The sequence below is a fragment of the Pterocles gutturalis genome, unplaced genomic scaffold, assembly GCF_000699245.1.
Source record: "Pterocles gutturalis isolate BGI_N339 unplaced genomic scaffold, ASM69924v1 scaffold29084, whole genome shotgun sequence".
NCBI lineage: Eukaryota > Metazoa > Chordata > Aves > Pterocliformes > Pteroclidae > Pterocles > Pterocles gutturalis.
Window position 1 is genome coordinate 28,328 of NW_010131566.1, and position 26,358 is coordinate 54,685.

At 36.3% G+C, this 26,358-nt stretch overlaps 1 protein-coding gene across 1 annotated transcript in view; it reads left to right on the forward strand.

Moving 5' to 3' along the window:
* Window positions 1–26,358, forward strand: part of CCDC88A (coiled-coil domain containing 88A) — a gene marked incomplete at its 5' end in the record, with an annotated part of 54,870 nt that overhangs the window by 18,266 nt on the left and 10,246 nt on the right. Inside the window, 16 exons of the mRNA XM_010080664.1 lie at window positions 39–183; window positions 931–1,115; window positions 3,250–3,387; window positions 6,395–7,465; window positions 8,023–8,150; window positions 11,927–12,068; window positions 12,712–12,888; window positions 13,438–13,599; window positions 16,369–16,646; window positions 16,851–16,994; window positions 18,000–18,186; window positions 18,564–18,709; window positions 19,343–19,435; window positions 19,634–19,848; window positions 24,770–24,853; window positions 25,891–26,094. Coding sequence (XP_010078966.1) covers window positions 39–183; window positions 931–1,115; window positions 3,250–3,387; window positions 6,395–7,465; window positions 8,023–8,150; window positions 11,927–12,068; window positions 12,712–12,888; window positions 13,438–13,599; window positions 16,369–16,646; window positions 16,851–16,994; window positions 18,000–18,186; window positions 18,564–18,709; window positions 19,343–19,435; window positions 19,634–19,848; window positions 24,770–24,853; window positions 25,891–26,094 — 3,499 coding nt within the window. The remainder of the gene's footprint in view (window positions 1–38; window positions 184–930; window positions 1,116–3,249; window positions 3,388–6,394; window positions 7,466–8,022; window positions 8,151–11,926; window positions 12,069–12,711; window positions 12,889–13,437; window positions 13,600–16,368; window positions 16,647–16,850; window positions 16,995–17,999; window positions 18,187–18,563; window positions 18,710–19,342; window positions 19,436–19,633; window positions 19,849–24,769; window positions 24,854–25,890; window positions 26,095–26,358) is intronic.

A 26,358-nucleotide genomic window follows, 5' to 3' on the forward strand; every position in this document is an offset into this window, starting at 1 on the left:
GTATTTTTTTTAATGTTACATATGAAATAATTTTTAAGGAGCGTGATATGGACAGAAAGAAGATTGAGGAACTCATGGAGGAAAATATGACTCTAGAAATGGCTCAGAAACAAAGTATGGATGAATCATTGCATCTTGGCTGGGAACTTGAACAGATGAATAGGACTACTGAACTTTCTGAAGGTAAACGTAGTAATACTTCTAAGCTGATAAAATAGGAAAACGGAAAGCTTGGAGGCTGGACGGCATTAGGAAATTACAGGTCCTTATGTCTAAAGTACAGTGTCTTTTGTCCTCTGGACAGATGTCACAGTTCGGGGTGGGGGGTTGTTTTATTTTGTTGTTGTTTTGGGGTTGGTTTGTTTGTTTTTCTTGTTCACCTGTATCATCCCATACAGCCTACATGAAAAGTCTGTTCTTGTGATTCTTGTTTAGTTAATCGGAGGTGTAAGACCCATAAATATCTTGAAGTTACATTGTGTTGCCATTCAGACTTCTATATTCTGTAGCACAGATCATGAGTCATCTTGCTTTACTGTTCTCGAAGTTAAGAAAGATTTGTTAAGGCTTCTCAGAGTAATTGTTTGCAGAGATAGCTGTGGCAAAAATTTTGATTCTTCCAATACAGTGTGCTTGGTCATACACTGGGATCCCATACAGAGGATTTATGGAAATTTAGAGATGTATCCTCAGTTGCAGGAAACAAATCTCTGCTGTGATTAGGAACTATAGGATGAGTAGAACATTTTCTTTTATGCATCTGCAGTGTTATCTGTTGGGTAGAGTGGGTCATTAATTTTAACTAGCTCTATTCACCGAGAATAGAGGTCCTTCTAAGGCTTCTAGATCCCCTAAGTCTAAAAATGCAAGGTCCAAGAACTCGAGGTAATAAGTAACCTTTTTTTAAATTTTTTTTTTCTTCTCTTACAGTGCCACAGAAATCACTTGGTCATGAAGTAAATGAACTGACATCAAGCAGGTTACTGAAGTTGGAAATGGAAAACCAAAGTTTGCTGAAGACAGTGGAAGAACTACAAAGTGCAGTGGGTTCTGTAGAAGGCAGTAGTTCAAAGATTGTGAAAATGGAAAAAGAAAACCAAAGACTTGGCAAAAAGGTAATCATCAGTGTATGTTTGAATTGCATATGAGTTGCCTAATGTTGCTTGGCACTTCGTTTCTAAAGGGTAAGTTTATGAGTTGCTGTTATTTTGGGTAAGTATTACTAGGGTCTAAATGGTGTTATGATGTTTGCAAGTTTATGGTAAAAAAAAAAAAACACCTCAGAGTTTTTTCTTCTTTAGTTATGCCTTTTTATTGATGTAAGAAAGTGACCATTTTATTCAGAAAGGTCTTAAACTAGTGAGAGAAAAAATATTAACATATGGGGGACATAATGAGTAATGAAAGTGTTTTGGGATACTTGAGAACATTATTTTTTGTAATTACTAAGCAGGGGAAGGTACGTGTACATAGGTGAAGACTGACTGATTAGTCTAAGCAGAAAAGTTGGTCATATGTCCTGATTCATAGCTGAGAAAGAGCGAAGTTGAGCAGCTGAATGAGAGGAGTTTGTCAGATTTATCTGATCTACAATATTTTACTTTCCAAATTATGTATATAAAATAGAGTACTTTAGATGGTGATATTTATAGAGGATAAAAATTGTGAAAAAATGGGAACTAATTACAGTGGAGTGAAATGTCTTAAGATTCTAAAGTAGCTTCTATTTCAGCAGGTATTTCAGATGTTAGACTATTCTTGGAGAGGAATGGGTGAGAGATAATTAAAAAAAAATAAATTGAAAGAAATCCCTACTGTATGTCATGCTTCCATGCTTTTTCTGATTTCTTAACAATATGGTATTTTTAGCAGCAGCCTGTGTCCTGCTTTGAGTTTCTGTACAGTACCAGAAAGACATCTAGAAGGCTATAAAAGAAAGGAATAGGTGTAAGAAGCAAGCAGTACTAGGTCCTTGTGGTTGTCTGGTACTGTTCTTGCCGCTTTGGGTGTCTGGCAGCATGTCCTTATTCTCCCTTGCCTCTGAAAACAATGTTCTGAGCAGTGATCACTTCAGCAAAAAGCATCAAGTTGAACAAAATGTCTGTTAGGAATCTTGTATATATAGGCTACTTCTATCTGGACATGCTTTCTCTTAAAACAAACTGCTAATACAGAGCCTTATAATAGGAGATACAGCGACCACAGGAACTCACTTCCAGTGCCGAGTTGGCAGTTAGGTGAGTGATAGATAAATCTGGTTCCCACACGGAGGCTGACTGCATCCCTGCTGGGCCGTCTGAGCCAGTTACTTCTCCGTGGCAAAAACCAATGAAAGGCAAATAATCAGGCATTGGTCTGCTAAGCAAGGGATGAGGAAAATGTGCATTTGAGAGGGAGAGGGAAGCAACTAGTATCATCATCCTAAGAGAAAGATTTGATTCAGGTAGTCACCTAATTGATGCCATGCTTTTTGCCTGTTTCTGATCAACGAGTTGGTTCACAGAGGAGCAAATTCCATTCTACTACCTTTTTGTGATTTTTATTTCTCAGTATTATTTAACAGCAATTTAATGTATAATTCAGATAAAAGTATTCCCCCTGGCAGGGGTCTGAGTTATGTCTGGACTCGTCTAGGATTGGGGAATGTGGACAGTGGGGTTGACATAGAATATAAAACTGCCAGCAGATGATTGTTTAAAAATGCAATGTCTGTGTTGCTTCTGAGTAACTAAGTATAACTTAGATGTGACAGAAAAATCACCCTTGGTTATTTCCACTCGTAAAGTTTTGCTGTCTGGCAACATTAAGAGAGTTGGAACCATTTAACAAAACAAACCTGTATATTTAATTCCCAAAGAATCATCATAAGTATCTCTTGAACTAGTTAAGTAAGATCAAACAACAATCGACCCTTGTAAACTAAAAGGGACTTGGAGGAGCAGTATAAATGTCTCTAAAATGGAATTTTAAAAGAAAAAAAGATACTTGGGAAAAACACCCAGAGCCTAGTAAAATCTGACCAATTTTTAATACAAAAGTACTTTATGGATGATAATCTTCTGAGTCAGGAAGAAAATTCTGTCAGAAGTAAGAGAGATTAATTGTTTTGGATAAAGAATAGAAAATTTCATTTGATTCTTTCCTTTAACCTTCTTTATTCATTTCTGTAAAAGTACCTTCAACTCAGGTAAGAGTAAAACCATTATAATTTTTAAGTACATTTTTAAAAATGTGTTTTGTTTTCCCTAGCTTGAAGAGCTAGAGAATGAAATTAGCCAAGAGAAACAAAGTCTCCAAAACAGTCAAAATTTGAGTAAAGATTTGATGAGAGAAAAAGCACAGCTTGAAAAGACACTTGAAGCACTTCAAGAAAACTCAGAGCGACAAGTGAGTAGCAGAATCAAAAGTCTTAATGTTGCATTGTACTGTACAGTTCTCCTTTTGTACTTTTTTACAGGCATAAAGGGATTGTAAATGTAGCAGATTTACCAGAAGGACATATCTGCAGCAAAATAGCTTAAGACTTGCAGCCAGTGAGAGACATGACTCATTTTTAGCTGAGGCTTAGCTGTTAGTTTAAGAACTTTTTTGCGTTTTGTAATGCTTCTGTGGGTTTCATGGGCTGTGCATTTGCTGTAGTTGCTTAGAGGGTATAGCTGAGCCAAAATAGAAAATTGGGAACTTTGGAGGTAAGCCAGACACCTCTCAGTGGAGAAAAACAGGTTCCAGACAGCTGGTCAGTGTTTGAAGTAATGTTGGAATATTAATGAGTATTACAGCAGCCTGTCCCTTGAAGGGACCTAACAGAGACCAGTGTAGCAGAGCTGGTCTGCTGCTCCGCTGCTGACTCTGTTCCTCCTGTGTCTCTCATGGCCTTGTTTATCTGGGGTAGGAACCATCATATCTAGCTTAATAATATTCCCCTATACTAGAATTTATTCTAGCTGTGGCTTGTGAGTGGATGTCAGAATTTATTTTTGGTCACCAGAAACTGGCATCTGAGTATTTGTAAAAGATTTGAGCTGTATTTGGGAGGATACTGCATGTCACTAACATATCTGTGTCTAATGGGTGCTGACACCTTCTAAAGGTCTTTGCAGAGCAATTCAGAGGACCTGTGGAAAGCAGCCACTAGCAAAGAAGAGTTACGGAAACTTCTGGAAATCCCATCTTTAGTAATCAAGTCTTTCAGAATTAGAACTGTAGTTATCTTTTATAAATTCCACTGGTACTTCTTGATGAGATTGACATTTTTAGATTAATTTAAAAGTACAGTATTTTGGAATACAGAATATTGTATTTACAAAATCCTGAAAATTTTTAAAGGCCAAATTTAATCTGTAAATGAAATTCCAGACTTAGAAAAGAAAGTTTAAAAAAAAAAAAAAAGCCTGGCATTAAAGCTTTACTTTCATTTAAAGTGGGGACAATTTTAAAGAAAATATGACAGCTTGTCTCATGTAGAAGTGTTCAATAATTGATTTATACATTATATTAGAAGTGTACTCTAGGCAAAAAAAGGACTAAAACTTTCTGGAATAAGTCATAAGTCCCAGTTCAACAATCAAGGATACGTGTGTTGTTTTAAACATATTGGAGTAGGACTGACATTTCTGCTTAAAAATAATATACCTAGGAGCTGTGATGGATTAGCAGCATCTTTCATGTCTGTTACAAATCCTGTGCTGAAACGTATTGGAGGGTTTTATTTGATTTCATAAAAAGTTATGGAGGCATTGACCATGATTTTTTTTGTTAAGTTTGGATTATAGAAACAGAATTAATGGAAAGTAATTATGCACGTTCAGTAACATTCCAGGTTATGTAAAGAAGTGTTACCAAGCTGTGTTTTTAGACACCTGTTAATTAGTTTCTCATTAATCGTTTCAGAACAGTTTGTTATTTCTGGGAACAGAGCTGTAGATCCTGTGATTGTATGGTTACATTCAGACTTAAATATGAAAGAACAGTCTGTAATAGTCTCAGTCTATTTTTCATTGCTAACACTTCTGCTTTTCTCCAAAACAGTTTATTGTTGAAACACCCCTTATGCTATGTTATTAGTGTATTCTTAAATATTGATGTAAACAGTTTTTTGGATTTTACTGTCTGTTGTTACATTTGAAATTTTTTGAGGTAACTGAAAAATTCAAGAAATACTAAAAATCAACTTGTAAATGCTGCCTTTAGTCTTGAAGTGGATCTGGGAATATGTTACCTAAGAAAATAATTCAGTTCTAATATGATTTACTTTCTCTGGAAGGTGATTTGGAACAGCATGTCCAATGGTTCTTTTCAACTCAAAAAATAATGTAACTTATCATAGACTCACAGAATGGTTTGGGCTGGAAGGGACCTTAGAGATCATCTAGTTCCAACCCCCTTGGCATGGGCAAGGACACCTCCCACTAGACCGGGTTGCTCAAAGCCTCATCCAGCCTGGCCTTGAACACCTCCAGGGATGGGGCATCCACAGCTTCTCTGGCCAACCTGTTCCAGTGTCTCACCACCCTCACAGGAAAGAATTTATTCCTAATATCTAGTCTAAATCTGCCCTCTTCCAATTTAAATCCATTACCCCTTGTCCTGTCACTACATCCCCTTGTAAGAAGTCCCTCCCCAGCTTTCCTGTAGGCCCCCTTCACGTACTGGAAGGCTGCTGTAAGGTCCCCTCAGAGCCTTCTCTTCTCCAGGCCTGTCCTCATAGAGGTGCTCCAGCCCTCTGATCATCTTCGTGTCCCCCCTCTGGACCTGCTCCAACAGCTCAATGTCCTTCTTGCACTGGGGGGCCCAGACCTGAATGCAGTACTCCGGGTGGGATCTCACAAGAGCAGAGTAGAGTGTGTTTCTTCCCAACAATGTTACTGACTCTGGTCAGGATACCCTCTTATCCCACAGGTCACCTCTATTATTTCCAAGTAAAATAAAGACACTTTTGCAGCTCCTACACCTCTCTCCATCTCAGGTATTCTTTAGAACTTGACTGCAGTTTTGTTCTTTGTGGATACAAATGTCTGGAAATTACGGAGTTTAAGACAAAAAAAATCTAAATCTGGGTAAACACAAATGAAAATCAAATGAAGCTAAGAAATAGATACAGCTTTGTTTTGGTTTGTGCTTTGTTAGTTTTATTTTTATGTTATCTACTGATATTCAAGAGGAAGATATTTGAAAATTCACTTTGACTTATTTTGTTGGCAAACTTCCACCTGTGTACATTCACAGTGTTTTGTAATGCTGCAAATAAGTACCAGTAGAGTAAGAGAAATTTTTAAAAAAACTTAAAAGGGAAGTATGATGTAATCTTATTGCCTTAGTATCTTTCAGTCAATATATGGAAGTGTGATTACTTGGTGTGTTGCTCACTAGTTTACAATTTTTTCCCCCAAATTAGATAAAGCTATTAGAACAAGAAAATGAACACTTGAATCAAACCGTAGCTTCTCTGAGACAGCGCTCGCAAATAAGTGCTGAAGCAAGAATGAAAGAAATTGAAAAAGAAAATAAAATCCTTCATGAGTCTATTAAAGAGACCAGTAGTAGGTTAAATAAGATTGAATTTGAAAAAAAGCAAGTCAGGAAAGAACTGGAACACTACAAAGAGAAAGGGGAGAGAGCAGAAGAACTTGAGAATGAGCTGCATCATCTGGAGAAGGAAAACGAATTATTACAGAAAAAAATTACTAACTTAAAAATTACTTGTGAGAAGATTGAGGCCTTAGAACAAGAAAACTCTGACCTGGAAACAGAAAACAGAAGACTCAAAAAAACTTTGGATAGCCTAAAAAATCTCACTTTTCAATTAGAATCATTAGAAAAGGAGAATTCACAACTTGATGAAGAAAATTTGGAATTAAGAAGAACAATTGAATCTTTGAAGTGTACAAGCATTAAAGTGGCACAATTACAATTAGAAAACAAGGAACTAGAGAGTGAAAAGGAGCAACTTAAAAAAAGCCTTGAACTCATGAAAGCCTCGTTTAAGAAAACGGAACGCTTGGAAGTCAGCTACCAAGGCCTAGACACTGAAAACCAAAGGCTACAGAAAGCCCTTGAAAACAGCAATAAGAAGATTCAGCAATTAGAAAGTGAATTACAAGATTTAGAGTCTGAAAATCAGACTCTGCAAAAGAACTTAGAAGAGTTAAAGATCTCTAGTAAGCGCCTAGAGCAATTGGAAAAGGAGAATAAGTTGTTAGAACAAGAGACTTCTCAACTGGAAAAAGATAAAAAACAGCTAGAAAAAGAAAATAAAAGGCTTCGGCAACAAGCAGAAATTAAAGATGGTACTTTAGAAGAAAACAATGTAAAAATCAGTAATCTGGAAAAGGAAAATAAATCTCTATTTAAAGAAATAGTTGTATATAAAGAGTCATGTGTACGTCTGAAAGAACTAGAAAAAGAAAATAAAGAACTCGTGAAAAGAGCTACTATTGATAAGAAAACCCTTGTCACTTTACGAGAGGTAAACAGAAGTTAGTTACCATTCCCGTTGTAATCTGTTTGCAGTGAAATTATATCTGTATTTTTGAAAAAAGTTTGTATTTTGTATTTTTTTACGCTTTAATCTGTGTACTGCTAACATCTTTAATGGTTACAGTAGGGATAGAGTTAGATAATCAAAATTTATATAATCATAGTAATCAAACAGAAGAATATAACCATATTACACTTAATTCTCTGAGGTTGCTTACAGACTTTCATGGAGCCTTTGTTGAATATATGTTGCTCAGATTCTTCATTTTAGTTTTTGTTTTGGCTGAAATATTTCCCCTTCATCCTAATGTTCAAGATAAAATTTGAAAGGGAAGTTCTACAGAGAGGGAGTAAACAACTACAATGGAAACATAGTTATCAAGTGTAATGTCTGATATAGATGAAAGCTAGCAATTGAAAGGGAGAGTTAATGTTGCGTTATTCAAGTTGTTGTTATAAAAGACTCTTGCCTTGGCACTTTTTAGAATTAAGACTACATTATGTTATTTATAAGAGAATACTGACCGTATTTTTTTTCTGTGTAAGGACTTGGTGAATGAAAAATTGAAGACCCAACAAATGAACAATGATTTAGAAAAACTTGCCCACGAACTTGAAAAAATAGGCTTAAACAAGGAGCGTCTCTTGCATGATGAACAGAGCAGTGATGACAGGTGAGAATGCCAAGGCCTACATGGAACACTGTAGAAATGAGGGTCTTCTTTACTCATGAAGATAAAATCTTTTTATAGACTGGCTTTGTGTGTACTCTTAGATTTTAAGGCATGTTAATAGACCCAAAATGGAACTTGCTGTTCTTTGAAAAGCTGGTGTGCTTTTACATTCAGCTGTGAAAGTGAGTTACCACTTTTTGTTCCTAAGAAATTCCTTGAAGTATGTCAATAGATACGGGTGTTGTATAATTAAAATGTTTTATGTTCTAGTTAGCAGCAGGAAAAAAAAAAATATAATAGGCCCAACGTGTTTTTTTCCTTTTTGACTGCTTGACTGATAGAAATGTTTTTTATGCTTTTGTCACGTGATGGTTACCATAACCTGCCTCACTCTTTACTTACAACTATTTCCTTCTGATTCTTCCTACCAAAAGGAAGCTGTTTGCATTCCCACTAACACTGGCTGGGAAATATCCCATACTTGAGCATTCCCAAAACTTCGTCCTGGCTCTATCACTCTACCACACCTGCTGTTGTAAAGCAGCTGCTATCTTGACATCTGTTTCCTCTACTGTATGTTGTGTTCTGTCTTATCCTGCAGGGATTTAGGGAAAACTTGTGACAAGAAAAAAACAGACCAGTATGGGCTTATAGCCAGTCTTTCTTTCACTATGCTATTCAGCTGTGCTCCTTTAAAAGAAAAATAATCTGTTGTTATGCTCTTTTATTACAACTGATTGTCCTGAACATGTAGATTGATTTTAGGCCTTCTGTACCAAAACAAAAGCAAACAAAATTTTTTCTTCTTCAGTTTCCCGTACTTGCTGCCAGTGTTGTGTTACTGGGGTGATGCCAGAATCCTGTAGGGAGAATCTGTTACCACCTCTTGTTTTCTGCTGATGTCTTTCATCTACCTTTCATAGCTCAAAAGTTCTCAGAACTTTGCCTAGTGTTATTTCTTATGATGTAAGCATTAATGTGTAGCATACAGTGCATAGTATGCATTTGGTTTGCCCTAGGTGTATATACCATATCAAGAAGAACCAGTCCTTAAGCTGAGTTGAAGCTTAAATTGCTTAGATGAAGAAGTCCAGATTGATCAAGGCTTTTCTAAATCACGTTCTAGATTCCAAGTGGTTGGAGTGAGTGTTCCCACAAAGGGAGAGAATATTGTTCTGTAAGGGTATACTACCAGAAAAGATTTATGAGTCTACTTCTACTTTCCAGAAAGTGGCACTTGTCCTTTACTAGTGCTCATACTTCTACAGATCCGATGTTATAGGTTCACTTCTCATAGGTTAGTTGGGTTGTGATATTATATGCGCCATTTAATATTAGTGTTTCCTTCACATTTTACACAATGATGTTACATTGGATCTACATAATTTGGAAGAAGATTTGGAGCTACATGTCTCTGTGGGATGGGGAGTTTTATCCAGATGTCATTAAATCATAATCTGTAAATGAACTTTTAACATACTTCTGGCACCTGTTGTGACCTATTTCATTTCTTGCTTTGCTTCCACATTAGCTGTGTGTGGGAATTACACAAATAAGTTAATTTTCTTTTCATTCCCCCCAAGTCCCCATAGTTCTCTTCTCATGGGTATTACTTTTCCAAGGAGTCACTGCATGTTTTTTGCTACATATATGTAAAAAGCACAGCCCAGGGAGCAGGCTCAAGCACTGCATATTGGTTGATCTGCACTTGGCAAATGTCTGCTTCTGGCGTTAGATTTCTTGTAAGATGCACTGGTGTAAGAACAGCTCATGCTTAATTCTTTGTAGATTGCCTTGCAGCAGGAGATAATGCCTTTCTAGAAGGGAGTTCACGGTAAACTTGATTGTCCAGCACTGGCCATGTAAAAGCAGCACAAAAGCAGGTGGGATGTTTGATGGTACGAGATACTTGGGTATCAGACTGGGTATCATGTGCCTATTCAGGCTGATCTGTGGGGAGGTATGCAGGAAGTGTTACATCTTGAAACTTACCTAGAACGTTATCTAAAGACTACCTCTGAGCTTAGGCTTGTGGCCACGTAGTTTCAGCTGTGAAGGAATTTGGGCTATGCTACTGTTTTGAGCTTCTTCTAAAACTTAGAGCTGGGGGATTGTGAATAGCAATATTTGTTTTCAAAGTGGAAGTGTTAGTTGGTTTGAAATTTTGCTCTGCCCCTACCCTGCATTTCAATTATTCTCAACTTCTTCATTCATCCAAAAGGTACCTGGATTGCTTTCCTTACATTATGATGTAGGTGAATCAGGACTGTAGAAAGCTGGGTTCATTATGGCCAGAATTACTTCTCAGCATATTTTTGGTCTGTCTTTCTCATTTTGATGCCAGAAATTAAAAACGCACAATTTTTCTCTCCCTGACTGGAGAGAGCTGCTTGTGGGTTTTTTTGTTGAACATTCTTGGTAGCACTTCAGTGTCTTTTTGTTGGGACCTAAGCTGGCCATGTTTGGTGAGTTAACTTTCAAGTGTTTTTCCATTTTCTGTTGCCTTTCAAATGGCTGTTGTCTTTAGACAAACAAATATATGGATTTTTACCCTGAGTATGAAATACCGAAATCTCAATGATATTAGAAAATTTGTGCCATCTTTCTTTATTAGGTGTTCAAAAGGGAAGTGGATGTTGGGTCTCTGCTATTAGTATTTTCCTTCTTTGTTTTTTACCTCTTTGTATAACTTTTCAGTAACGTAAATGCTTATTTGTGGCTGAATATATGCTTCAGCTCAAGAAGAATAAATGCTGCATACTCCACTAGTTGTAGACTGCCTGCTGTTTCTTAAGCCCCTGAGAACTACTTGTCATACCTTAAAATCTAGGATTCTCATCACTACTACATAATGCTACTGGACAGCTTTCTACTTATTAATTCTCTTACAATTGGCCTTCTGCTCCAGTTCCTGACTAGATCTAATGCTGTTGTTCATTCAAGAGTCTCTTGCAATCTATTCCATTCACTAAACTGATAGATTCTTCAGCAGTCAAGATTATAAAGGAGGATATTAGTGGTACATTTTATTTTATCCTACTGTGGTGGTGGGGTGTTTTCCAGATCCTGAGCATGTGTACAGTGACTGAACTACTTAAAATTGAGTGTGATTTTCAATATTTTCTGAAAAGGAGATAGTGTTCTAAACTGATACATTATAAATCTGACCACTTCTCTCCCAAGTAATGTGGTTTGGGTTTTTTAGGTGCCCTACAATATTGTAAAAAAATGGAAGCTTTACATAACAGAAGTGCTAGCTGTCTTAAAATATCAGCAGCTGGGCTGAGTGAGCAATTTGCGCATTCATACATCAAATGAGTATGCACCTGCAAAGTACTGATCATCTCCTTCCTTAGTGCCTCCTCTTTGTGAGCTGACAGGAAATGGAAATCGATTAAAATCTTGCTCTCCAAATACTTCACATTCTAATTTAGTTCAGGTCCCTGCTGGATTTGCTGGAGTGGAGCCAGAAGGAAGAGTGTCATCACACACATGCTAATGATCCAGATAAAACCAGCACCCTACTGGTGTGGTTTGTGTGTCTAATATATTTTAAAAGAAAGAAGGATTTAAAAATATTTTTGACTACTATCTTCTCTTTGTTTTGAACATAGGACTTGATATTAATACCTAGGTATCTTCATGCTTTTGAACAGAGCATTCGAGCATTTTTTAATGTAGCTATGAGGCTACTGTTTCAAAATGTTTTAGAATTTTAATACCTCAGATAATTTTTTGAAATACAGACTTTTTTTGTGTGTGATGTCATTTATTAGTAGGTACAAGCTTTTGGAGTCAAAGTTAGAATCCACACTTAAGAAGTCTCTTGAAATAAAAGAAGAAAAAATTGCTGCTTTGGAAGCTCGTTTAGAAGAATCAACAAATTTAAACCAGCAACTCCGTCAGGAACTTAAAACAGTAAGGAGAACAACATTTTTTTCTATAAGATTAAATTACTCCTATACCAGCTGTTACTATTTCTGCACTTGTCCTTTTGTGTAAGACAGCAAAAGATGGGCATTGTTGGGGTAATGTAAAGCAGGACAAAGGTATAACTGCTTTTTAAGACTGCAGGAATACAGGCCCAGTGTTGAAATCACATCAAAAGTTGTTGATGAGTTTATTCATTGATCGTTGAATCTGTCAGGTGGATAAATAATCTGAAGTTGATTTGATTTGGGATGCCAAAAATAGTCATTTTTTTAGTAAGTTACATTTTCTGATCTACCTTGAACAGCCTGAATGGACTGTTTAAAAAAAAAAATAGTCTCCTTGGTTGTGGTACGGATACAGTTGAAAGCACTGAAATAAAATAGAAAACAGAGGTCTCTTTCTGTTAGACAAGTACGACTATGAGCCCGTGTTTATTATATTTAAGCTATCAATATCCCTAAATTATCTGTACATCATCTTTCCAAACATATACAAAAAGCGGATTTACAAATACAGTAACATATAGAGCACTTTCTCTTCTTTGAAAAGTGGTGTGGTCATGTAATAAATTAGAATGTAGATAATGGAAAATTGTAAACCTAATGTAAATTGTCGTAAATAATTTCAGGTGAAAAAGAACTATGAAGCTCTCAAGCAAAGACAAGAAGAGGAAAGGATGGTTCAGAATTCTCCTCCAAGAAGTGGGGAAGAAAATCAATCTGTCAATAAGTGGGAGAAAGAAAACCAGGAAACTACAAGAGAATTATTGAAAGTTAAAGATAGATTAATCGAAGTAGAGAGGAATGTAAGATGTGTTTTAAATATTATTCTGATTTTAAATATTTGTTTTGAACTGTTCCAGTGATACAAATGAGAGCATTGTTAAGCAAGTATGCTATTTATCACCTTGTTTACATACCAAGCAGAATGTGAATTAAATATAGTTTATAAAACATCTGGATTCTGCAGTGACAGATGCTGTAAAGCACTTGACCAGCATTTAAAAGGAAATGCGGAAACCCGAATTTGCCCATTTGAATCCATAGATAGCTCTTGAATCCCTCTTATATAATCCTTATTTACATGAGTCATGGAGATTTCTCTACTATTTCTCCATAGGTACAATATTAGTTACCCATTTCTTCAACATTAACCAGTAGTGATAATAACACTGTGTGTTATTCTGTTACATAAGGTGACTTACAGTTTTGCTCCACCCTGTAAATCTCTAAATCTCTGTGAAGTCATGCTGCTTTGCTTGTTTTGGAGAAATAGTTTTATTTTTTCTTAAAGTTCAGGAAACAACTGTGAACTCAAATTTTCTTCTTTTTTTTTTTTTTTTTAATGTTCAAAGAATGCTACGCTGCAGGCAGAGAAGCAAGCACTGAAGACACAATTAAAGCAACTTGAGACACAGAATAGCAATCTGCAGGCTCAGATTCTTGCACTTCAGAGACAGACCGTTTCTCTACAGGAACAAAATACAACTCTACAAACTCAAAATGCCAAGCTGCAGGTAATATTTTCCTGTTTTGCTTTAAAAAATAAAATTAAATCAAAGTTTTTTTCAAACGAAAGCTTTAAAGCTAATGGCAGTAATGTATTGTAAATCACATTTTGCTTATGGTACAGACATGGAAAAGAAAGGAATGTGCAAATAATCTACATTAAGAGCTTGCTGAAGAATAATAGCATTTCTAGAAGTTGGTTTTAATCCTTCATGTTTGTCCAGTTAAAACTCTTGAGTTTATACTTGGGAGTAGAGTAGATTCTCTTATCCAATCTTCAAATACTTTTTTTTTTTAATTTCTTTTTTACTTCTAAATTAGGTCAGGAAAGTAGTCTATCCAAAGAGACTAATAAATTCAGTATTTTGTCTATTTTTATAAATAGAGCTTAAAAAAAAAAGTAAAAGCCATATCTAAGAGGAAAATCAAGATGTTAGTAAGTACTCAAGATTTGAAAAAAAAACCTTTGAAAACTACATAAATATGTGAAGATTGAATTCAGATAATTCAGAAGCAAAAATAAGGTAATGTGTGACCATAGAAATTACAAAAATGGTTGCCCATGGAGTCTTGCAGCTCTTATGGCCAAAATTCAGATATCATTGTTCATAGTTTAACAGGGCTATTAAATACATATCTTTTTTTTTCCTCTGATAAATGAAATATTCTTGTTAATGGATCTAATGCTTTTTGAAGCTCTAAGAATCAAAACTACTGAAGTAGGGAATACAAAGTCCACAATTCAGCAGAAATAGTAAACAACATCAGAGATGATGGAGGTTGGATGGAAATCAAAGAGTGAAGGAGTCTTTAGGCAAGTAAACAAATAATGCATTTTGTGAATGCCTCAGGTTATTATCCTGTCTCTTTTGGGAAGCAGAACAGTTGTACCACAGATGAATTTTCTATCTGCCACATTGAAATATAATTAGTGCACAGCACTCCACTTTGTGGCTGGCGAGCCTATGAACAAAACAGAACATTTGTGCACAGGCTGTGTCTCATCTAGTTGTTAAAAATTAGTGGACGTGGGCATGGAAATCTACCATTTTAAACAGATGAAGATATATCTCTGGGATTCAGAACTCTTTTGAGTATTCTGTAATACCATTTGTCAAAAAAACAGGACTATCTATGTAGTTTCTTTTTTGCCTCATGAGTTGCACGACAGCACAGGCCTTTCCTATGTGATAAACTTGGGGAATATATTAACTGTAGATATTTGGAAGTATTGAGGCAGCAAGTTGGGAGGAATGAGTGTGTTCCACCTTTAATTTTTGTAATTTTGTTGCCGGGAATGACTGAAGGATGTTATTTATACCCAACAGACTGAGAAAGGGAAGAGTTCTACTTCCTTGACAACTCAGCTATTTTGCTCATAGCTTCAGACAAGTTGCAAGACAACTCTACATCAACTCTAAATCAAAATTAAAGGTGGAATATGTTCACGAAAAGAAAGCTAAACCTGAAGTGCAAACTAAGCTGCTCTACACGACTATGTCAAAACTGTTCTTGGGCAACTGTAATTCTACTATTTCTTCTGACACCCATAAGGAACGTAGAAGAGAAATCATGTCTTAAAGGATAACTGGGAATTTGAACTACAAACTTAGGATTCAGTCTGGGAAGTTTCACAGCATACACATGCCATCAGACATTACTTCATTTCCAGTGGAAGGTTCAGCTTTCTCATCTGTAACAAAGAACACTGCAGTTCCAACAGAAAGGGATATTTGTTCCTTAGTAACTGCGTGCGCTGGAGTGATAGATTTTCTTTTTTCCCTTAGTAGATACCCTGAGAGTACTAGAAGCCTCAGTAGTTTGTTTTTCATCTCTTGAATAGGAAAAAGAAGGAAACTAACCTAATACAGGTCAGATGACAAGCACATTAGGTATCGTCAGTTCTTTAATATATTCAAGGATTAGATTAGATTAATCTTTCCAGAGGCACACAAAGTAAAGTTGTTGTTTGGGGATTTTTTAATCGGCCTAGTGTTGAAAGCTCTAGAGTATTTATACTGTTCTGACACAATTGTTGGAGAAATTGTACTGTTCTACAAGAAGAGTACTTTCCACCAGATCTCACAACGTGTACAGAAAGTGATCAACTGACATTAATTACAATTGTTGGAAGAGAACTGTGAATTTGCAGTTCCTCAATAAAATAGAATGTGGGTAGTTCCTTACAGGTGCTATTATTTTATTTCTTTTTCTCTCTGTTAAATGGATACTACTGTTTGAAATCTCATTGTAAAGGATATGTGGGTACCAAAAGGATTTTATGGTGAGAATAGAGATTCTGTAAAATAAAGTTTTTTTTAAAAAAATCAGTGACAATTTGAAAGTGACAATTTGAAAGTTCCTTTGAGTTGTCACAGATTTGGCTTCTGTGATGTGAAGATCAGTGGTGATGCATTTCTCTAAGATATTTTCATACTAGAGCTGTCAGTGCTGAGAGGAAAATGTGCCTCTCATCTTGATAGCACTTTAACAGATATCTGAAGGTAAATAATATTTTGATTTCCTCTCTCCCCATGTCAATTTAAGCATATGCTTAGGTGCTTGTGATACTGCTGTAAAAATATTCTTGAATTGGAATTGTTTATCAGGATATAAGAAAAAAAAGTATTCCCACTAAAGGTTGTCAGGTAATGGAATAACTAGAAGGTTGCTAAGATGGTTGAACTCAAGAAATCTTTCAAATAGGAGGATATAGACAAAGTCATCGGGACTATGAAGTTAACTTGCAACTCTTCTCACATGCTTATGACTTGCAGGTTGAAAATTCCACCCTTAATTCTCAAAGCACATCTCTTATGAATCAAAATGCACAACTGTTGATCCAGCAGTCTGCTTTAGAAAATGAGAACGAATGTGTGCTCAAGGAGCGCGAGGATCTGAAATCGTTGTATGATTCGCTTCTGAAAGATCATGAAAAACTGGAACACCTGCATGAACGCCAAGCTTCTGAGTACGAATCTCTGATTGCTAAACATGGAAGTCTTAAATCTGCACACAAAAATCTGGAGGTGGAGCATAAGGACTTAGAAGATAGGTAAATACTAATATGCATAACTAAAATGAGAGTCAGTGATTCCTGAGCAAAAAGCAAAAAACGCTGTATAACTAGTGTGAATAAAATTGTATTAGTTATGTATAACATTAAGATCTTAAAACTTTGAAAGATCACCTTCTCAAAAAAAATCCGTGTTTTCTTGTCTTCTGAAAAAAGAAGCTTAAATATGGTTTTTGTTTGCAGGTACAATCAGTTGCTGAAACAGAAAGTGCAGCTGGAAGAATTGGAGAAAATACTCAAGATAGAACAGGAGAAAATGCTGCAGCAAAATGAAAAACATGAAACTGTAGCAGCGGAGTATAAAAAACTTTGTCATGAAAATGAGAGGTAAGGCAAAAGTCTTGTGTATTAGTGGAGCTCTGAGCACTTGTCAGTACGGGCTAAACAAGTGTTATATCCTCTCACATTTCTTAATACCTGATGCTGCAATTCAGGACACTTAACTATCCGTACCTTACCGCAACTCTGCAAGACAGTCATTTTAGAAAAACTGAACAGGAAAAAAAAAAAGAAACCCACAAAAAAAACATTATTATATCCTGAGGATACTGAATTCCACATAACATCTTGAGGAATGCCAGGCTGAGCACTGTGCGGTATGGTTGTGAGCTGTAGAGGGAGCAAGCCATTCTGTGCAAGTTGCTTCAGCGGCAAGATAACTGAGGTTACTGCCAGTAGGAGTAGAAATGTAATAGGTGATTAAGCCCTGCCTGACCCCTGCAATGGAGGTATAGCTTGCCGTAAGTAGTCCAAGTTTAATAGGAGTGTTTATGTAGCATGATACTTCCCCCTCAAGAAGAGGCATCAAGATTTGTTGATCTGACAAAGAGGCTCACGATTAAATGCCTCCTACCTTTGGTGTTGTGTGAGGAGGATTAGTAGGAACTGGAGGTTGTTTTTAGAAAGGGACCTGTCAGGACCCAGCTGGGACAAAGCCCAGGAGTCAATATATGCAACCTCCACGATAGCCAAAGTTTGGACCTCTCCTGTTTCCCTACTATTTTGTGTTGGCAAGAAATTGTAGCTGTTTTGTAAGGTTCTTGTATTTTGAAAAGTACCATCTTAAAACTAGTTGTGATGTCTGCGTTTAGAAATCCTGCTTTATTTTTAAACATATGGAGAAGCTGGAGTGTTTGGCTTAGAGGAAGAATGCACACCTAAGAAAATGAGACTAAGAGATTACTTACCTACAGTATGTGATACTGGGAAATTTTTATATGTATTCTGTGCAGTAGTATAGCCCTGGAAATTTCATGATTCAGAGGGAAAGTGGGTCATGAATACATTTTACTCTGTCTGTATGTATTCTTCTGTGGTGTCTTTCAATTCCAGGCTTACTCATACATACAGTCAGCTCTTGAGAGAGAATGAAGTTCTCCAAACTGATCATAAGAATTTGAAAACATTATTAAACAATTCCAAACTAGAACAAACACGGTTAGAAGCTGAGTTTTCTAAACTCAAAGAACAGTACCAACAACTGGATATTACATCTACAAAACTAAATAATCAATGTGAGGTATGTGAGAATTATGCTGTTTTTCATAGCTGGTATCATTGTAATATTTGTATATGTGTGTTTGTAGATTCATAAAATCCATATGAAGTGCTTGAGAAATAGTCATTTGGTTTATAGATAATGAAGTTGGTCTGAAGACAAATTAATTTGCATGTTGTACAGACAGTACAAAAATTGGGGCTCATGTTAGGTAAACGGTTTTAAGTTATTTAAAGCATCAAAGAGGCTTTTATCAGTTGAGTCATGATTTAGTTAAGTTTCTGTTTGATTTGACTGTCAGAATCCTTTGTAGACCTAAATTTTCTTGATAATCTCCTTATCTGTGTGTAAAATACACTCACATATATATGCATGTACCATTTCATATATTTTAACAGCTGCTTAGCCAGCTTAAAGGAAATCTGGAGGAGGAAAACAGACATCTGCTAGATCAAATTCAGACATTAATGCTACAGAATAGAACATTACTTGAGCAGAATATGGAAAGCAAGGATCTCTTCCATGTAGAGCAAAGGCAGTACATGTGAGTTTTTAAAACAATGAAATTGCTGTGATTAGGGCAGTTACACTTATACCTATCTATTTTTTTAAAAAGCTTCTGTTTTATATAGAAATTAACGTGTGCTACTTCTGAAATGTTTTTCTTTTTAAAATAAAAATTTAAATTATATATGAAAAGTGGATAACTCAAACCACGAACATTAAATTTTTAGTTCTAAAGAATCAGTTCGGCTATGTTCATTACTGATGATGCAAATGAGGAATAAAAATGTTATTTATTCATTGTTCTACTACAAGCAAAGCTCCTACGTTTATTTGTAGTCTGTAAACTTTTTTAGTGAATTTGAGAGAAGAGAATGTGTGCTTGTCTAAATGATTCTGTTAGACTCTGTATGCACTTTATTATTACTTTAAAAAGGGGGAAATTCTGTTGTGTAATAAAGGCAAATGCAATTTTTTTTCAATTTTATACCATACTATTAAACATAAGACTGCTTGTTTCCTGTTCCTCTCTTGAGTTTTCAATAAGAAACAAGCGTTATGTAAGAATTCTTCATAAAAAGTGACAAATTTCAGGTAACAGATATCCAAAGGAACATGCTACTTACACCCTATATATACATTTTTGAAGCACATTATAATTTTCTGTTTACAGTGACAAGCTAAATGAATTGAGGCGACAGAAAGAGAAACTGGAGGAGAAGATAATGGATCAGTATAAATTTTATGAACCATCTCCACCAAGAAGGTACTGATGAACATGATATAAAAATAAACACAAATCTAAAACATGACATATGTATTCTGTTCCAACTGAAAATCAAGATTTTGTTAAACCTCAGGGGAGCAGAATCATGTCTGTGTTCTTGCATACAAATTAGGAAAAGTCTGAAGGCTTAAGTAATGTATTATAAATGCAATAAATGTACCGTATGATTAATAACAGAAGGGGCAACTGGATTACTCTGAAAATGAGGAAGCTGATAAAATCCAAGAAGGATGTTAATCGAGAACGTTTGAAGTCCATGACCCTTACACCTACCCGTTCAGAATCCAGTGAAGGATTTCTTCAGCTGCCCCACCAGGACAGTCAGGATAGTTCCTCTGTGGGCTCAAATTCTCTTGAAGATGGCCAGACCTTGGGGACCAAAAAGAGTAGTAGTGAGTACTGAAAAATATTTTTTTTCTTATGATAATCCTTGGCTAAATGTCTTTTTGATGTGATCAAAAATTAACAGGTGCTCAGAAAAGACTGCATGTTTTGGAGGATTTTTTAAAGATAATTTTTAAAGGCTTTAGGAACAAAGCCTGAATTCATTTGTTAATGACAGATTTATACTGACTTCTTGCAAACTCTTTGAGTGTTTGGGCAGGAACTAGTTTTTAGCATTTCTGTAGCTCTAAATGTAAATGTTAAAATACATTTATATTGCTTGGATAAAATGAAGCAGGCACTGTTACTGGGTCAGATGAGCAGAATTGTGGATAGTGTGTCAGATGCTAGTACCGTATTTTGTCTCTCCCACTTGTCCCAGCATGAATCCTTCCCCTTGTCTTGGAAGTGCTTTCCAAGCTGTGGCTCTGCTAACATCCTTTTGTTGCTAAAAAGATCTTCTGTCTGAAGGTGTTCCTCCAACATCTCACAAAAACAACAATAAAGAATTTTGATAATATCTGAATATGCAATAGGAAGAGTTAATGTAGAGATATAACCTGTTAAAAATATGTGCATCGTTACTGATCCTAAAGTTTAAAGTGGCTGAGAGGGAGACTGAGGAGGGTTACAGAGGTGTGGATAGATCAAATATTCCAGATACAATTTGCTGACCTTGAAAGAGTCTGACAGCCATCATGTTAGGATGCCTGCACTATAAAAGGACAGATTCTGCGCAGCATGTACATTTCTTCTGTGCTTATCGCAGAAGCTTAGTCAAAGTTAAAAACATCTGAAAACACTATTTCAGGGAAACTTTAAATCAGATTTATGAGTATTTTTTTAATAACTGAAGAAAACTAAGTCCGAGGGTACCTTCTATCCTTTTTATTGCTAACTTGTCAATTTGGGAAGCTTAGCATTTTTCAGTGTAAGGCTCTGTTAAGGTTCAAAACAGGTACTTTGGATTTTTAAAAAAGCAACTGTTGCTTTTACATATAATCTGGAAGTCTTGCGGAGTTCAGGAGTGACTGAAGCGATAGTGGATGTGGTTGCAAGTGTGTTAGTTTGAATCAAGAGCGTGCACGCTTTGGTTCAGACCATGTGGATCTGTGTCAGCGATTCCGTGTTCTGGAAGGGCTCCTCTATGTGACAGTTTTCTTTACATGATACTTGGGACCTTGTAGTGTGCAGTTACTTCCTGGTGGAGCCACAGTTGAAGTTATGGTGGCTGATCCTCAAAAGAGGTTTGAAGTTGTTCAGACCTCATTATTTTTCTACTCTATGGACCTTGTTCATGTTCCCCTTAATCCCAGTGTATTTATCCACAAACTGGAAGGGCTGATCTAATTCTGGATCGTAACCTTCCTCCTTTAGACATGTCACCATGGAAACCACAATTTTTGATAGAATTTGGATGAATTGTGTGCCAGTTCAATGTCAATAATCTTACTGAGACAGTTTGTGTCTTGTGAAGTTAAGAGAGTATCTCGGTGTGCGATGTACCGGTAATGGTGCATGTTTTGCAGTCTATTTCTTCTGCTTTTAGAATGACTGTAAATCCTAAATATGAAGATATTGTGGCTCCTTTATTTTCTGTAAGAAGTGGCTTGGCAGTAGCAGCTTCCATGGAAAGAAGCTACAAGAAAGAGAAAACCTGTAAGTTGCCACCTGTCTGTGCAAACGCTCAGGTGTAGTAGCTTTCCACAGTGGCTGAAGGCGGTTCTGGGTACAGGAAGAGACAGGTTCTGTTCCACCCTGATCTTCTGTGTCTGGGAATGGAGGTGTTTCCAGAGGGAGCTGCTGAGGTGAAATGTCGCATGTGCCCTTCAGTAGGCAATAGAAGGCACCTTATGTTCCCCAAATTGCAGTCGTGGGCACAAATCAGTGGTGTTCTCAAAAGCTGTAGGACAAAGTATCTGACATCAAGTGATCCTGATCTTTGAGATGTGCACATTTCCTACCCCATACCCCCTGCCAGAGAAAGTGAGAGGAGATAACTGATTCCAAAATTAATTATCCTGTTGCTACCACTACTGACAAATAATTCATTATGTTAAATCTGTAGATTCTCTTCTTTTGAAGGTGGTGATGGAGACAGTTTTCCTAACACAGGACATGTTCTTATGCAAATATTTTCAAGAGACCTCTTCTCTTACAAGGATAGGTGATCTTGGCACAAAAATGAGGTTACTCTGTTCTGCAGAGAAAATGGCACCTGAGGTCTCACGGAGTGCTTGAAGCCCTTGGCTTATTGTAGAGGTCCTCTGGAAAGGTGGGGGTGCCTGTAGGTCTGTTTCTGTATGTAGCACAAGGTAGATCTTTCAGGCAGCGTGGATACTGTACGCTCCTCTAACTCCGCAGAGTTTCACCTTTGCTTTTCATATCTGTGTTCGGTCATTGAGTCAGGTGAGTGCCGCAGATATGGCATCTGCTTTGTGCAAAGCCTTTTGTTTGTTGGGGGCATGGGATACCATTCTGAGCTTTTGCATAGAAGACCCAAGGCAGGCAAGTGGAATTATTTTTTTCCTGTGGAGAAAAACAGATTTATTTTGCTACCTTTCACTTTAGCCATTTCAGATTATTAACAACATCCCAAGGAATTACGGCCATTAGTAAACCTGTCATCTTTAAATAGTAGTACAACTAGCAGACACATCATATCATAATGGAAGTAAAAAGTAGTATATTTGGCTCCATTTTCTATTACCAAAACATGCAGAAGATGTCTGCCTAACATTTTCTTGTGTGCATGAACAAAACAATTTGAGGATTTTAATACTATGCATACAGAATTCCCCAGAATATTTCTGGCAAACAGTAGGAGGATTACAAAATGGCAGATTTCCTGATCAGTGGAGGAGTTCTGCAATACTCATCATCCATTCTCAACGCAGAAAGCAAGAACATGTTCACAGAATACTGAAAAGAGAAAGAAAAGTGAATTAATTATAACTAGAGTTTTTTGAGTAGATGATTAGTAAGACCAAAATAGTCCTCCTGCCATCCCATTTTTAAAGTCTGTTGGAATAAAGGTGTATAGAGCTAAAGCTGCATAAGCTGAACTTTGTGGTGTCTTGTTTGTTTCTGCTGTAGCTTTGCCATTCCTGTATTTTTTGCAGGACATTTCTTTAGTCCTATTCGGTGCAGAAATTATGTAATTCCTCCTCTCAAGGAGGGTTCATTTTACCAAAGGACAGGTTTTGATGTATGATTTCTAGGACATTGGTAGTTGCAGTGGAGTTTTCTGGTTTTTTACAGTTGCTGAGAGCCATAAATCAGTCCTTTGGGAGGTGATCTGTGTTAATGAACAAGAATCACAGGTGACTTGAATGATTCTTGAATGTCCTCTGGTTCCTTTTTAATAAGATTAGGGTGGATGTTTTTAATTAAGAGGAATCAGTTATCTTGTCTTATCAGTTATCTATCTTACATTGGTAGCACATGTGCCTTTCTTTTGTCCCTGCTCTTCCCCACCCCACATCATAAGGACCTGACACAGGAGGGTGTTTGCTGTCCCTCTCAGGTTAAGACAAGAGTTATATTCTGCAGCTGTGAAAACTTTTGTGTGTGTGTTTGATGCTTGTGGCTGTGCCAATCCTGCATTCATTGGAAGTTGTAAAATGTATTGCATTGTAAACGTCTTACTTGAAGTGCAAAACGTAGAACAATATGATGAAGAGGGAGATGTATTTCTCTTTCAAGGTAGTTGATGTGCACTTGTAAATGCATATGTATATATGTACTGCAGTATAACATGGAAACTGCTGTATAACAAGCTGCTGGTTGAGCAGAAAACCAAGGCAAATGACAAAGCACGTGTTCCAAAAGTGACTTCAGAGAGAGAAAAGAAGCAGATCCCGGGCTGATAGACTTGGGCTACACTGCTTTCATATCTGCATACATAAGAACTTGTTGATAACTTCATTATGTATTTCTTTCTGGATCTTTACATGCCAGTTTGCATGTGGCTCCTGTATGCTTGGCAGTGAGCTGACACATTTTTCTGATGCTTCAAAATGCAGGTGCCTGCCAGTAATCAGTTACTAATGCAGAATAGCTGAATCTAAGGATGAGATTAACTTATGATTTCCTATTCCTCCATCTTTTAATACTATTTTTAATTTTAACTCTGTTGACTGATATTATGTATTTCGATTTTCTCTCAGGCCTCTCAAAATGCTACAGCAACACTCACATTTGGATTTTCTTTTGGTTTTTTTGTGGTTTGTTTTTTTTAATCTTTGGTATTTTCTCAGCTAAAAAAAATGGTGTATACCATTACAGTCAATAAATCTTGGTTTAAATTTTTCTACAAGACGGTAGATGACCAAAATTATTAATGAGCCCAAAATCTAACAAATGAAGACTGATAACAGATTATGTCCTACTAGAGATGCAGAGCAAAACATTACAAAAGTTACTAATCTCTAAAAATAATGATGTGAACATATTTTAAGGTAGAAGTTGTACTTAGTGTTACTTTCATTTTAAGCGAATTTCATTTCATTTAAGCTTTTTTGCCTCACATTTTTCTTTATGTTCAAGAAATCTTATTTTTCACAGTAAAAACTATGTAATCGTCAATTTCTATAACCGATAGAAGTCTGCAGATAAGTTACATTTGTTCTTTCAAGAGTTTGGCAGTAGGAACTTTCAAGAACTTTCAAACTGTATTACACTCTTCACCATTTTCGGTGCATTTCAGAGTATATGAAAATTTTCATAGTGTAGTTTTCATATTTCAGTGTAGTTTTCATATTTCATTGTCATACAGAAGCATGAGAATGAATTTTAGCATAGCATACATAGCTTAAACTCAGACATTCATTTCTGTCCTTAGTTTCAACATTTAACTTCCATCTGTTCTTCTCCCTTTTTTTCTTTCATTTCCCTGTTTCCGTTTTTCCTCATGCTATGACATAAAAGTGGTTGCACTGAAAAGACTGCCCTTTTTGAGGAACAGACCGAAGGAAAAAGACAAAATGAAGGCCTTCTACCGTCGCTCCATGTGTAAGACTTTATGACAGTTCAGCTTCTTTTAAATGGCTACAGTGGCTTCCATTACTAATTTTTCACTAACCTCTCCCTGGACTGCGCTGTATTTTTCCTCCTATTTTGCAATGTGCAAGTCCTGCTACAATCTGCTACAATACAAGGAGCTGGAGCTTTTTCTTTTTTACTTTTTTTTTTTTTTTAAACCTTGGCACTGAATACTTATATATGTGCACATGTGCACGCACACATGTACCCACACACTTACATGCACAAGCACACGCACATACATATATATATTCAGTGCATTGTGACTTCATCTATTTGTATATATAGCTGTCTATATACACGTCTCTATATAAATTTACAGTGCGCTGTGTTAACCTAAATAGTTCCAGATTACGCATTTCATAAGCCTCTTGTTAAGAATTCACTGTAACTTTTTGTTTAAAGACAGTGTAGAAAATAGCGCAAGGCTGTATGGTGGTCTGTCACTCTTCAAATATTCGTCAGCTGTTGTTGCCAGAATGTTGTATTTTATTTTTTAATGAGGGGTGGACAGTTTTCTCTAGTGTTGTGAAGTAAAGGTGAATATCATCAGATGTCATCTTTTTCAGATCCTTTTATTTGTTATTACGTAAAATACAGTATCCCTGCAGTAAGCTGCACTGTACAAGGATCCCCTATCATTGTTGACATTATATTGTATTGGCACCTTTACCCATTTTATCCTTACTCATTCCATTTTATCACTGCAAACAGTATATCAAAGCTTCTAACATGCATATTACATACCATTGCAGCCAAAGCATGGCGATTATACCTGATAAAATCAGTTTTAAGAACCATACTGAGCTGAAAGAAGTCTCTGACTTTTAACACTTCTTATTCATTGAGCTGATCGCATGTCATAACATGGATGATCTTGTGTTTATATCTTCTTGTATTCAACGTGCTTTAATGCTTAGAAAACTGTCAAACATTTTGCTATACAAAATAAGAACAGAAGCAAATACATTGACCATGCTGATCATTTGCTTTCATTTACATCCCAGCCATGAATGACCTGGTGCAGTCCATGGTTCTAGCAGGAGGACAATGGACAGGTAGTTCTGAGCATCTGGAGGGTCCTGATGATATATCTACGGGTAAAAGGAGGAAAGAATTGGGAGCTATGGCCTTCTCTACTACAGCTATCAACTTTGCAACTGTCACCTCTTCTACAGGCTTCAAATCCAAGCAGTTGCTAAATAATAAAGGTATAGGTAGCTTTTTGCACCGTGATGTGACTATGTAACAGCAATTTCATATAAATTTTGGTTTTACTTCTATTTTAAGTTTTTCAGCAAACAGCAACCTGAATAATTGAGTTGCAGTGCTAAAATACTGAATAGGTTTAATACCTGCAGTGTTAAAGTGTTTCAGGATTTTTCCTACAGATTGTTACATAAGTAAAAATAAATTGTTTTGAAAAATATTTTAGTGTATTTTACAGATTATAAATATTTCAATAATCTTTTCAT